Source organism: Lacerta agilis, chromosome 17 (genome assembly GCF_009819535.1).
Source record: "Lacerta agilis isolate rLacAgi1 chromosome 17, rLacAgi1.pri, whole genome shotgun sequence".
In the NCBI taxonomy this organism is placed as follows: domain Eukaryota; kingdom Metazoa; phylum Chordata; class Lepidosauria; order Squamata; family Lacertidae; genus Lacerta; species Lacerta agilis.
The window spans coordinates 32,939,625-32,954,115 of NC_046328.1; the positions used below are offsets into that span (position 1 = coordinate 32,939,625).

Consider the following 14,491-nt stretch of genomic DNA (forward strand, 5'->3'; position numbering starts at 1 on the left):
CTGGATGAGCCTTTGGCCTGACCCTGCGGAGCTCTTCTTACGAGCTTATGACCTGTGTTCTGGGGCAGATCCTTGTGTGTAAAGATGCGTCCCTCGCTGTACGAGACGCCTGCTGATTTAGTAGCTTTTGTGGCTGGCAACGTGCCGCAAATCTAATTTCCCTTTTCTTTCTCTCTCTCTCCCCACTCCCCACTCGCTCTTCCTGCCTTCCCCAACGCAGGTGTTTTGCAACTCCTGCAGTCTCGGACTTCGCGCAAGTTCCTGGCTTGCCGCCTCACGCCCGACATGGAGACCAAGCTGCTTTTCATGACCTCCCGGGTAACACCATTTTTTTTTTTTGTTGGTTGCACTTTTGGGTATGCAAGCTTCCCGAAACAGTTTACAACAACCCATTATTATTAATATTTAACATTTACAGAGCAGGGGAAGATCTCAAAAGGGCACTGTAGCACCCACGGGTGCCACTCTGTCAACCCCTGGCCTTATGTGGTTACCACGTATTCTGTCCCCTCTTATTTCTTCACCCCAACTGATGCTTATAGGACAGCCACTACAGAGCAGCGGAGCTCAGTTCCGGAGCACCTCCTTTGCAAGCAGAGAGTCTCAGATTCAAATCCCTGGCATCTGTGGTTAAAAGGGGATTAGGTAGCAGGCGAGAGGTGGAAGCCAGTCAAATAGTAAGCTAAATGGACTAATGGTCTGAGTCAGTATATGGCAGCTTCCTAAAGGCTGCTAATCATCTGCTTCCTCATCTACAGACACCAAAGGCAGTTCTGCTGTCGCGTTCACACCGACCAACCAAAAACGGTTGTTTCCAAGCACTGCAGAGAATACACAAACAGGGCCGGACATACGCTGTGATTCCATGGAATGGCTGCAGAATTCCATTTTCCAATAGGCTGTGTGTGGGTTTTTTTTTTTTTTTTAATTCAAATGCAAACTTTGTGCAAGTTTCTAGCCCTCATGGCTGGGAACTATTCATGGAATCGTGCGGGTTACGCCTGGTGAAAAACCAGGAAACATAGAGAAGGATGCCTGAATTAAGAGTTCAGACGTTGGTGGGCCAATGGCCTGGCACCTTCCAACCTCCCCCTCTCCCTCTTCTCCCTCCAGGTGCGCTTTGGCCAGCAGAAACGCTACCAAGACTGGTTCCAGCGGCAGTACCTCTCCACCCCGGACAGCCAGTCCCTGCGCTGCGACCTCATCCGCTACATCTGCGGGGTGGTCCACCCGTCCAATGAGGTGCTGAGCTCCGACATCCTCCCTCGCTGGGCCATCATTGGCTGGCTGCTCACCACCTGCACGGTAAGGCGGCTCACTGGGATGAGAGGGCAGGCAACACCGGAGGGTTTCCTCCCAGGTTTTGCAGGCAGAGCTCCGTCGAGCCGGAAGAGCTGCGTGTGGGTGTTTGTGAACATTCTGCAGCGCCCAGAGAGCACCTGTCGGCCGCCTTGCTGTCCCCAGCATCCTGTTCCCACGGTGGCCGCCCAGGTAGCCCCAGTGGGAAACCCTCAAGCCACCAACCTAGACGTCTCCGAAAGACGACTAGACAAATTCGTGGCGGGAAGGGCTGTTGATGACTATTGACTATGCCCTGCCTCCACAGTTGGAGACAACAGCGCTTCTGAATACCAGTTCATAGAATCATAGAGTTGGAAGAGACCACAAGGGCCATCCAGTCCAACCTCCTGCCAAGCAGGAAACACCATCAAAGCATTCCTGACAGATGGCTGTCAAGCCTCTGCTTAAAGACCTCCAAAGAAGGAGACTCCACAACACTCCTTGGTAGCAAATGTGGTTTGCTGGAAACCACAGGTGGAAAGAGCTGCTCTTAATCTTTCCCATCGCTCCATCCGCTTGGCCACTGTGAGAACAGGATGCTGGAATAGATGGGCCCTTTTTGGCCTGATCCTGCAATACTGGGTTGCCCCAGCCACTCTGGGAGGCTTCCAACACATATAAAAAGAGAATAAAACCCCAGATACTAAGAACTTCCCGATAAAGAGCTGCCTTCAGATGTCTTCTAAAAGCTGTATAGGTATTTATTTCCTGGACATCTGATGGGAGGGTGTTCCAAAGGGAGGGTGCCACTACCGAGAAGGCCCCTTCTGCCTGGTTCCCTGTAACCTCACTTCTCGCAGTGATGGAACTGCCAGAAGGCCCTCAGAGCCTTCTGAACGATGGAGGTGGAGACGCTCCTTCGGGTATACAGGGCCAAGGCCATTGATAGCCTTAACAATGGCAAGAATAGACCTAGTGCTACTCAGAGTAGACTCACTGAAATTAATGGACTTGCTTGTTGTTGTTGTTGTTGTTCAGTCGTGTCCGACTCTTCGTGACCCCATGGACCAGAGCACGCCAGGCACGCCTATCCTTCACTGCCTCTCGTAGTTTGGCCAAACTCATGTTAGTAGCTTCGAGAACACTGTCCAACCATCTCATCCTCTGTTGTCCCCTTCTCCTTGTGCCCTCCATCTTTCCCAACATCAGGGTCTTTTCTAGGGAGTCTTCTCTTCTCATGAGGTGGCCAAAGTACTGGAGCCTCAACTTCAGGATCTGTCCTTCTAGTGAGCACTCAGGGCTGATTTCTTTGAGAATGGATAGGTTTGATCTTCTTGCAGTCCATGGGACTCTCGAGTCTCCTCCAGCACCATAATTCAAAAGCATCAATTCTTCGGCGATCGGCCTTCTTGATGGACTTGCTTAGCTTAGGCCTATTAAATATAATGGATCTACTCTGATTAAAATGTGATTAGCTACAATCCAACACCGTTATTTTTTTCTAAAATGGCATACATTACACAGACACCAACCACTCCTAGCTTTCCTTCAGAATCTCATTCCTCAAGGCGCTCTGGCCACGATGCCCCAGGAAACGTTTCTGGATCCTGCTACTCGTTTCTGTAATTGCCCTGTTCTTTTAAAATGAGGTTTGCGTCTGGGAAGCCAAGAACAACACTGTCGAGACCAGCTGCTGCAAAAAAAAAGATGTGGTGATAATAATCACGGCAATAATAGATTTCCAAGAAATTCAAGAGCGGGTATTTTTAGCTCTCCAAATCCAACCGGTGTTATTTATTTGCTTTAACGCAGCAGAGATGTCTAACCTGGGCCTAACACCTTACAAGGGCTGCATTGATACCTGCGGTGGTGTCCAGCTGCAAATGCATCTCTGCCCTCACCTGAGTGAGCCAGTTCTCCATTCCTTGTACACCAGGAAAGCCCTCCTGGGTCATCTAGTCCAGCATCCTGTTCTCACCACAGCAAGCCAAGTGCCCAAATGCAATATTTCCCAGTTAACTAAGTGCTGCGGACCCCCCCCCCCCCTTTTGAAAATGTTGATATCTCTGCGGTAGTTTTCGTTACGTCGACGGTGCCACCGTACCAACATGTCCTAGAGCAAAACCGGAACATGCGTCTTCCGGGCCTCGCTCCCGCACAAGTGGCATGACCCACATGAGAGCACAGTGCATTTTGGGGGTGCCATGATCTCATGTTTTTTGGGAGGCCCCCCCCCAAAAAAACCAGGATGTCCCAGACAGTTGATGGGTGTGTGTTGCCTCTGTGGTCTGCGGACCACCGGTTCGGAACCACTGCCCCAATGGGAAGCTCACCAGCAGGAGCCGGATGCAAGGGGGCCTTTCCTTCTGTTGGTTTCCCGCAACCGGCATTCATGGCCACAACACCGCCTATGGCAGTGGAGGTAGAAGATAGCCATTGTGGCCTGTAGCCATTGGCAGCTTTGCCCTCCATGAAGCCGTCCAAGTTGATAGCCATCGCCGCCTCCTGCGGGCGAGGGGGTGGGGGGAGACGTGGCCATCACCTGGCTCTGCCGGTGGCGGATCTGTTGTCCACCCCCCTCGCTCGCTCGCTCGCTCTCACACACGCACACATTAACATTCCCAGCCCCTCTGACTCTGCCGCTTAATTGCCACTGGCTTCCCAGCTAATTAAGGTCTGCAGCCTGGCTTGACTCGCCGACAACGCAGACCACATTTCATTTGCCTGATGGTTATTGGAAGGGATTGAGATGAGGCAGCTAACGAACAAAGGGAATTAAAAGCTGGGGCTTTGGAACGGCCTCTCTAAACAAGTTTGGCAGGGTGCTGCTTCTAGGGGAAAGGCGCCCAGAGTGGCATGGCGCAACCCAGTCAGATGGGCGGGGTACAAATGTTGTTGTTGTTGTTGTTGTTGTTGTTGTTGTTGTTGTTGTTGTTTGTTGCTGTTATTATTATGGCTTTTTTCTGGAACCCCCCTTGCAAACCTTTATAGCTGCAGGGGGTTCGTAGAAGGAAGGGAAGGGTCTTGTTTTCCATGCATAAGGCATTTCCTCGTTTCCTTAACCGGAGGCTCGATATCCCTAATAAACTGCCTCTCTCCCAGGGAAATCAGCGGGTGGGTTTCCTGCTCTGTTTATGAGCAGGTTGCCATTTCTGCGGCTTTGAAATAACGTTCGCCTCTTCCAAATCAAATCAAATCGGCTGCCGACTCTGGCTGCAGCCTCTCGACCTCGGCCACTCGCAATTTAGTCACTCAGCAATTTAGCCGCAGAAACGGAACACTCTCGCAGTCGTCCTGGTCGAGGATTCCTGCCACGCTGACCCTCTGCTCTGGGTTGCCATCGCAGACCGTTTGAGCAGAGTGCACTTTTGACAGCCCGGCTGCAGGAGAGCTTGCCGATATTCCCATTTCGCAGATCTGGAACCCGAAGCCGAGAAGTCGCAGGTGCTAGTTTACGGCTGCCCGGCATGCCTGGAGCCGAGCAAGGCCCACGTTCCCTCGGAAGTCCAGTGCTCAAGCCACTGAGCTGCCTGGGAGGGGCTCCATGGCTCCACCTGTGGGGCGTTAAATGACTTTAGAAGGCTCTTAACGATTGGGGACCAGAAAGCCACAAGGGTCGGCTAACCCCTCATGTCCCCAGCCGATCTCTGAGGTCGGGTCGTTGCTATTGGCCCCGTACACGGCTCTGATCTGCTGTGTGTTTAGTATTGTGGGCCCACTTTGATGAAACTCCCTTCTAGCTTAGGTCAGGCAGGTCCCCTCTCTCTGTTGAACTTCTGACGCCTACCAAAGACTTTTAAATTCTTGGTACTTTGGTAAACCGCTTGCAAACCATTGTGGTTAAGTGGTATATCAGTTGTTTAAATAAAAATAAATGGATTTAGTCACCAGGCAGAGATGTTCTGGATGATAGTTTTGAATCTTTCCCGCCCTTACAGGCCTCACTCCTGTCCAGGTTTCAGGGATGAGGCTGCCCTTGATTCCTGCCAGCTCTGGTTTTTGTGTTGAAACCAGCCCAAGTTTGCTCAAGAGTAGATTTTTTTCCCCTTGGAAACAAAAGACTCAGTTATATGTGAATAGCCACCTTTCCCAGTGCTGTTTGGAGATGTATGTGTCCCTTCCTCCAACACATTCCTTCCTGTGTTGTTCATTTTACTTCTTTTATTCGGACGCTTCCCACCATCCATTGATCCTCTGAGTGGCTTAACAAAACTTCAATAAGATGTATGAGAAATAAATAAATTAGAACAATACCATCCATAGAAATAACCACATTTTAAAAATGAGGAAAAATTGATGGCACAAGCAAATCAGGATCCAGGATCAGTCTGAGATCATGTGAACATGTGTGTGTGTGTGATGTCATGATGCCACCGTGCCTGGCGGGATGACATCATCAGACGTCGCCTAATGCATTCCCTCAGTGTGGTGTAGTGGTTCAGAGCAGTGGACTCGTAATCTGGTGAACCGGGTTCGCTTCCCTGCTCCTCCACATGCAGCTGCTGTGTGACCTTGGGCTAGTCACACGTCTTTGAAGTCTCTCAGCCCCGCTCACCTCACAGAGTGTTTGTTGTGGGGGAGGAAGGGAAAGGAGAATGTTAGCCGCTTTGAGACTCCTTCGGGTAGTGATAAAGCGGGATATCAAATCCAAACTCTTCTTCTTCTTCTTCTTCTTCTTCTTCTTCTTCTTCTTCTTCTTCTTCTTCTCAAGCGTTGAGTCAGACTCGGTGACACAGTGTCCTCGCCGAGGGCATTTTAAATAAGTAACATTGCCGGAAAGAAGAGGTGCGTGTTTTGGCACCACTCATGAAAACTATTAAGCCCTTTGAACCTTTTTTACTTTCACAAACTCTGAACGTAACTCCAGTGTGGTATCCCGAGGCCCAGGCTCTGCCGTCTTGGTGTCTGCCCTCAAGGCAACTGGGGCTTAGCTCAGCTGCCAATTGGAGAAGGGTGAATAACTGGCTGCACATCCGTGTTCTGCAGCAATCCCAAAACAGGCAGCGATATCGCTAATCCTGAAACAGAAGCAAGCCCTGTGGGATGTGTGCAAATGTTGTCCCTGCCTCTCCAATAACTAACTGTAAAGTTGGCAAAAATGTACAAAAATACATCTTAAGTTAAGCTGGAAATGTAAGGATAGGGAGGGTACCTTTTACCATATGTGGTGGTCATGTAAGGTAGTGTAGGGCTTCTGGGAAATGATATATAACGAATTGAAAAAAACTGTTTTAAGAAAACGTTTACTAAAAAAAACCAGAAGCCTTTTTACTAGGCTTAACAGGTGAAGAAATACCAAGGGACCTCAAAAGACTGTTTGTGTATGCGACAACAGCTGCAAGAATGTTGTTAGCCCAGATGTGGAAGGAAGAGAAGGTCCCAAGAAAAGGAAGAGTGGATTACAAAAATGATGGAGTATGCTGAAATGGCAAAGATGACTGTGAAGATCTGATACCAAGATGACAAAAAAAAATTAATCAAGAATGGGATTTTTTTTAAAGAATACCTTAAAAGCCACTGTAGTTACTTAGAAACATTAGCAGGATTGATATAACATTTATGAAGTAAAATGAACTAAAGCAGTAAATAAGGAGATGAACTAGAATGGATAAATATAATTATATGCAAGGAAAGAGGGTAAGATATGGAAACCAGGGGGGCGGGGGGGGGCGAGTCTGAGGGGTTTGTATAATCCCAGTCCTGTATATATGAAAAATGTTTGGAGTGCATGGAAATAATGTTAATATAAAAAAACTGAAGGGGGAACAAAAGAACTAACCGTCTAGCTCTGCAGCCTCTCTCGGCTGGCCATAGAGGGGGAATTTAATCTCTGGGACCCAGGAATGCTCCCTCAAGCCTGGCAGTGATCTGGCAGGCTAGGATGAAACAGGTGTCGCAATGTCCGAAATTGTCTTCATAGTCTCTCTTTTCCACCCCTTCCAGTCCAATGTAGCTGCATCCAACGCCAAGCTGGCCTTGTTCTACGACTGGCTATTCTTCAACCCCGAGAAGGACAGCATCATGAACATCGGTACGGAGAGCCCTTCCCTCCCTTCCTCGCTTCCTTCCTTCCTTCCTTGGGGCTGGCTGTGTCCCTTCTCTCCCCCACAACTAGGTTCCTGCCTTTTTCCAGCCCAATCTAGAATGGAAAGGTTGTTGCAAGTAGCGTCCAAGGGATGCGTAGCAAATGTTGTCACCTTCTCCAAATTATCATTATCATCATCATTAAAAACAGCTATTATTATTATTATTATTATTATTATTATTATTATTATTATTATTATTATTATTATTATTTTAGGTATTTGTCTATTATTATTATTATTATTATTATTATTATTATTATTATTATTATTATTATTATTATTATTATTTTATTAGGTATTTGTAAGCCCACCCAAAACAACTTAAAAAGCCAAACATTAGCCCCATCCCATCTGCACTGTACATTTCAAGCGCTATGGTACCATATTAACAACCCCATGACTCCCTCCCCCTGCAAAGAATCCTGGGAATTGTAGTTTAAGGGCGCTGAGAGTTGGTAGCAGACATGCACCCCGTTCCCCTACAGTTCCCAGAGTTGCCTGGGAAGAGGGTTTGATTGTTAAGCCGCTCTGAGAATTGTAGCTCCGGGAAGGGCATATACCGTACTTTTCTGTGCATAAGACGAGGTTTCCCCCCGTTAAAATAATGTTCAAAAATTGGGGTCGTCTTACGCATGGGTAGTTCAGAGTGGGGACGGGTGATTGGTTGCTGCTGCAAGTAGGAGATTGTCAGGGGTGGTTCTTCTGGCGATTGGTGGCTGCGACATTTGGGCGGGTGATTGGCGGCTGCTGACGGCAAACGGGCAGGCGATTTTTGGCTTCTGCTACGTGTGCTAGTGGCAGCATTGGCCAGGCAGGTGAGCGATCTCCCCCACCCCCACCCCCACAAAAAGCTCAACAACTCTGGGCAATCTCCTCACATTTTCTTAATTTTGAGTCCCCCCTAAAAATAGGGGTCGTGTTATACACAGAAAAGTACAGCACTTGCTTATCCAGTTCACTATTTTCATTCCATGTTGAAACTGATTGTGTTTACCCTGTGCCCTAAATATTGACGTGAGCAAAACCGCTGGCCCTTTGTGCGTCTGATACAGGCAGCGTTGCTCAGAAAAGAATGAAGCCTTTATATTTGACTCCTCGAATGTAACGCTGGCTGTTCTTTTCCTTTGCAGAGCCTGCCATCCTAGTCATGCACCATTCCATGAAACCCCACCCGGCCATCACCGCCACCCTGCTGGACTTCATGTGTCGGGTAAGCCTTCACCCGCCCCACCCCAGGACATCTGACAGTGGCCCACCCTTGGCCCCATTTCAAAGTCAGATCCCTAGTAAAGCGGTGACCTTCTGATTGGACTACATTTCCCATCAGCCCCAGCCAGCAAGGCGAATGGTCAGGGATTATGGGAGTTGTAGTCCAGCAACACCTGGCGGGCCACAGGTCCCCCATTAAAGCACCCACAGAGGCGCCCAATGCGTCACCATTATATATTTTCTCTTTTGCCGATGACGCTTCTCTTTTATCCTATCCTAATATTTGTTCATCCCGGAGACGGAGGTCCAACTCTGAGGGTCTTCTGGCAGTTCTCTCACTGCAATAAGCGAAGTTACAGGGAACCAGGCAGAGGGCCTTCTCGGTAGTGGCACCTGCCCTGCGGAACGCCCTGCCATCAGATGTCAAGGAGATAAATAACCATACGACTTTGAGAAGACATCTGAAGGCAGCCAGATGGGTGGCATATAAATTTGTTGTTGTTGTTGTTGTTGTTGTTGTTGTTGTTGTTGTTGTTGTTGTTGTTGTTGTTTCTATCTGACTGGGTTGCCCCAGCCACTCTGGGCAGCTTCCAACAGAATATTAAATGCGCAGCAAAACACCAGACATTAAAAGCTTCCCAATACAGGGCTGCCTTCAGGTGTCTTCCAAAAGTCAGATAGTTGTTTATTTCCTTGACATCTGATGGGAGAGCATTCCACAGGGCGGGCGCCACTACCGAGAAGGCCCTCTGCCTGGTTCCCTGTACCTTCGCTTCTCACAGTGAGGGAACCGACAGAAGGCCCTCGGAGCTGGACCTCAGTGTCCGGGCTGAACGATGAGGGCGGAGACGCTCCTTCAGGTATACTGGGCCGTTGAGGGCTTTAAAGGTCAGCACCAACACTCTGAATTGCTCTCAGAAACGTACTGGCAGCCAATGTAGGCCTTTCAGGACCCGTGTTATATGGTCCCAGCGGCCGCTCCCAGTCACCAGCCTTTGGCCTTTGAGATTTGTGTTGCCTTTGTGACACCACTTCTGTCGTCCATGATTCTATATGCAATCTTTGCTTTGCTTAATTGTTTTAATCAGCGGCTGCTAGCCATGATAGCTGTGCCCTGCTTCCACTGCCAGAGGCAGCAATGCTTTTGAAATACCAGCAGCTGCAAATCCAAGGAGGGGAGAGTTGCTCTTGTGCTCAGGTGCTGCGTGAGGGTTTCTCATCTGGTTGGCCATTGTGAAAACAGGATGCTGGCCTAGTTGGGTCACCGGCCTGGACTCTTCTTACATTCTTAGATCTTCTTAGATCAAGGGAAGTAATAGTACCACTGTATTCTGCTCTGGTCAGACCTCACCTGGAATACTGTGTCCAGTTCTGGGCACCACAGTTCAAGAAGGATACTGACAAGCTGGAACGTGTCCAGAAGAGGGCAACCAAAATGGTCCAAGGCCTGGAAACGATGCCTTATGAGGAACGGCTTAGGGAGCTGGGTATGTTTAGCCTGGAGAAGAGAAGGTTAAGGGGTGATACGATAGCCATGTTCAAATATATAAAAGGATGTCATATAGAGGAGGGAGAAAGGTTGTTTTCTGCTGCTCCAGAGAAGCGGACACGGGGCAATGGATTCAAACTACAAGAAAGAAGATTCCACCTAAACATTAGGAAGAACTTCCTGACAGTGATAGCTGTTCGGCAGTGGAATTTGCTACCAAGGAGTGTGGTGGAGTCTCCTTCTTTGGAGGTCTTTAAGCGGAGGCTTGACAGCCATCTGTCAGGAATGCTTTGATGGTGTTTCCTGCTTGGCAGGGGGTTGGACTGGATGGCCCTTGGGGTCTCTTTCAACTCTATGATTCTATGATTTTTTACTGGGTTTTAATAGGTATGGATGGTTGTACGCTGCCCGGGGAGCTTGTAAAAAGACTCGTAAATACAATGAAATTTCTCTCTCCTTTCTCTCCCCTGACCCTCCTTCCCTTTTTCAGATCATTCCTAATTTTTACCCCGCGCTGGAGGCCCACGTGCGGCAAGGAGTCTTCAACTCCCTCACCCACATCGTGGAGAAGCGAGTCTTGGCGTAAGGAGACGGCCAGCTTTCTGAGCTGTTGGCACTGACATGAGCCCCCTACCTCCCCCCCAGTCCTCAAGCCACCAGTTCCCTCCAGAGGCAGTCTGCCTCTGTCAGCAAGGAACCTTAGGTTTTCAGTGGGCCAGGGTTCCAACTGCTCCCTGCCTAATTTAATCAGCCACTGTGGATAGCTCAGTTGGTAGACCCCTAATCTTGGAGTCGTGGGTTTGAACCCCACGTTGGGCAAAATATATTTTTCCATCTATAAGACGGATAAGACGCCCCCTATTTTGGGGGACTCAGATTTAAGAAAACGGGGGGAGATGTATCCGTATTTTTTAGGTGGGAAACGTAGTCTTATACACGGAAAAATATGGTATTCCTGAATCATAGGGGGTTAGACTTGATGACCCTTGTGGTCCCTTTTGGTTCCATGATTCTAATGTTTTACTGTGTTTATTTATGGCAGGGTGGATTTGATTTAAATCAAAATCGATTTAAATCACGATTTAAATCACTATTCAGTAAGACTTGATTTAAATATTTTTTTTCTTTTTTTCCGAAAGACATTCCTGCTGGTATAATCTTAATATTTTCAACCAGATGAAAGTTTTGTTTTTTTGAATAATAAATTTCCAGAGTAGTTTTTACAGCTATATCAAAAGTTTACTGTTTTGGTTATACTGTTAGAAATATATAGACAGATAATTATAAAATTATTGTGAGGTTCAATAAGTTAGCTGTTTATATTTGGACAACTTTTCTGCTGTACTTTATTGGAAGGAGAAAACTCGTTTCCTTAATAACAATTTAAACAATTTATTAACTAAAACAATAACATTATAGCATATGTATCCATGTTTGTTAACTGATGTGGTTAAACTTTTTTTTTTTTTTTAAACCCCAACTTAGACGGAGTTTCAGCACACATGAAAAACAAATCCTTATTTCCTGATGAATAGCCTTTGGACTATAATGTAACTTAAATAGAAAACTAGAAAGATTTTTTTCCTCCAAAAGCATTTTATTTTAAATATCCAATTTAAATTTAAAAAAATTGATTCAAAGTTTAAAAATCTGATTTTTTTTTATTAAATCAAATCATTGATTTTTATCCACCCTGATTCTTGGGTTCCTTTGGGTGGAAAGGTGGGATATGAACGTAATAAATAAAGTGTTGCATATTTCTTCACAACCATCACCCTCCGCTTTTTGCAGGCACCTGGCTCCTCTTTTTGACAACCCAAAGCTGGATAAAGAACTCCGGGCCATGCTGAGAGAGAAATTTCCAGAGTTCTGCAGTTCCCCTTCGCCTCCCGTCGAAGGTAGAATTGAGGCAGGATTATACAACACCTTCAGGGCTGCCTCAGCATAGCCTATCAGCACCCTTAGGATTTACTAAGAAAGACAGTCCGTCAGGGATGCAGAGCCCAGCTGCCAACAGTTGGCATGCCCAGTGTCTGGGGTATGATGGGAGTTGTAGTCCAGCAACACCCGGAAGGCTTTGAGTTCCCCGGCCAATCAGGGATCACGTATTATACCTGTATGTCGTGGCTGAAAGTTCCAAGCAGGAGCTATGCAGCTCTGTCGAAGCAAAAGCACGTTGTACTAACTCAGTTTGTTTTAAAACTGTGGCTTAACTATCAACATGTCTCCCACCTCACTTGTGGTCTTGTGGTGAGCCCAGAGCACTAGCACAGGAGTAAGCCAAGAACAAACCCTCCGTTTATTTCTGGCTTACAGCTTCCTTATTTGGCCAGTGCAAAACAAACACGTTCCAGATTCACACGACAATACGAGCCATTTAATGCCGGGTCGTGCTGCTTACAACACCCATGGGTGCGAGGAAAAGCTGTCTAGGGGTGGCCCATTCCTGGTGAAGGGTAAAACCACCTGCCAAACAGCTGAGAGTTGGGGGGGGGCAGCTTAAGGACAGAACAAATAGATTAATGGCACCCGTTCTTTGCGGCCTAGGGTCCCTGTTTCATTTGATGCACAATCTTGGAGGGCTGCTGCCGGCCAGAGTAGACAGCACTGGACTAGGTAGAGCAGTGGTGTGGCTAAGGATTGGGCAAGTGCCTCTGAAGATTGCATTGAAGTCGGGGCTGGGGGAGGGCAGCTTTCCACACGAGAAGCTGACTTATACCAGGTCTGGCCTTTGGTCCATCTACCTCATACTGTCTACACTGACCGGCAGCAGCTCTCCGGGAATTCGGGCGGGATAGTTCCTAGTCCTTCCTGGAGTTGTCAGGGATTGAACCCGGGACTGTGTGCAAAGGAGACTGTCTAGCACTAAACTACAGCCTTGCAGCATGGAGCAGGACGAAACAGCTTCTGGGAAGCCAGCATTCCTTGCCCCGCTCCCAGCCACTTCTCTTTGCGTTCCTCCTCGCAGTGAAAATTGAGGAGCCGGTTTCCATGGAGATGGACAATCACATGTCTGACAAAGATGACAGTTGCTACGACAACGCAGAGGCCGCCTTCAGCGATGACGAAGAGGACTTGAACAGCAAAGGTGAGGAGGTATTCAGCAAAAGTTGCTCTGCGCCCGCACAACTTTCTTGCTTCCCGGGACACAGTTGTGTGGTTCATGTGGAAAGGTTCTTCCACATGCAACAGAGCAGTGAGAGGAGGAGCCGCCACGTTCACGCACAGTCTTGTTTTTCAAGGAGTCTGTTTCCAGCCAACTGTGGCCCTGGGCAAATGCAATAACGACAGCAACAATGGTTTCTGCAAACTATAGTTTGGGTCTTATCCTAAATGTTGAGTGAATTCCTAGTTTAAGATTCCAAACCACGCCTGTTCCCCAGCGGGCATGTTTAGGGCAGAGAGAGAGGAAAGGAAGCCATATCTGAACCATGGTTTGCTTGGTGCAACACTCAACCATGGTTAACACAAACCAGGGCGTTGGCCAAAGCCACTTGAGAGGATGGCTTTCGTCCACTACTTAACCTCGGTTTAGGTGTTCAGAAAGAAACGCATAGCCATGGCTAAAGAGGACAAACCTGGTTGAGCGGTTTGCTCACTGGCCTGCTTGGTGACTCTTGTCTACGGTTTCTGAGAGGTCTTTTGTGCCTTTCAAGTCCAGCCCCACATGTGTGGGGAGGGGTTGTTGTACCAGCAAGAGCTGAAGTCCAAGATCTAAGCCCAAAACATTGAGGGTGTCTTGGCTTCCTTTTGAATGTGTTCTTCTCATTATTCCACTGAGAGAATGAGGGCATTCCTTGTTTGGGGTTCGACTCCTTGAATATGCAGGGAGTCGTATAAGTGAATCAGAAAAGTGTGGCTGTGGGATCAGGCCAAACACTTACCCGGTCCAGCGTCCTGTTCTCACGGGGGCCAACCAGATACCTCTGGGAATCCCGCAAGCAACTCTCCCTGCGGAATCCGCCTTTCTGATTAAACGAGGCTTAATGTTTCTCGTGTGTGTGTGTGTGTGTGCATTTCTGTGGCCTCGTTGTCCCTGAACCCGGCTTGGCGTTCCTCCCATCCTCGCAGGGAAAAAGCGGGAGTTCCGGTTCCACCCGATCAAAGAGGCCGTCGTAGAAGAGCCGGTGGACATCACCCCTTTCCTGGACCAGTTGGACGAGACCCTCAAGGACAAAGTCCTCGTGCTGCAGAAGGGGAGGTCAGTACAGAGCCTGTGGGTCTGAGGAGCATGTGGTTATGTAGGGCAGAGTTGCGGGCAGACACCCCAAAACAGAAGACAAGTCTGCTGGATCCGGCCAGCAGCCCATCCAGCCGAGCACTCTGCTCTCGCTGTCGCCGACCAAATCTCTCAATGGGAAGCCCACCTGTGTTTCCCAGTGACTGGTATCTCTGTGTCCCCGCCCCCACCCCGATGCCACTGGAC

The 14,491-nt window shown here is 48.3% G+C and overlaps 1 protein-coding gene across 5 annotated transcripts in view; it reads left to right on the plus strand.

Annotated features, from left to right (window-relative positions):
• INTS3 (integrator complex subunit 3) overlaps window positions 1-14,491 on the plus strand; it is an 82,143-nt gene that overhangs the window by 36,668 nt on the left and 30,984 nt on the right. For 2 of the 5 annotated variants that reach the window (XM_033174537.1, XM_033174541.1), the window contains 8 exons: window positions 221-318; window positions 1,114-1,305; window positions 7,225-7,312; window positions 8,498-8,577; window positions 10,556-10,647; window positions 11,857-11,977; window positions 13,030-13,153; window positions 14,137-14,266. In XM_033174537.1, the coding sequence (XP_033030428.1) occupies window positions 221-318; window positions 1,114-1,305; window positions 7,225-7,312; window positions 8,498-8,577; window positions 10,556-10,647; window positions 11,857-11,977; window positions 13,030-13,153; window positions 14,137-14,266 (925 nt within the window). Of the gene's footprint in view, window positions 1-220; window positions 319-1,113; window positions 1,306-7,224; window positions 7,313-8,497; window positions 8,578-10,555; window positions 10,648-11,856; window positions 11,979-13,029; window positions 13,154-14,136; window positions 14,267-14,491 lie in introns of all 5 variants that reach the window. The other 3 variants (XM_033174538.1, XM_033174540.1, XM_033174539.1) reach the window with 3 other exon arrangements.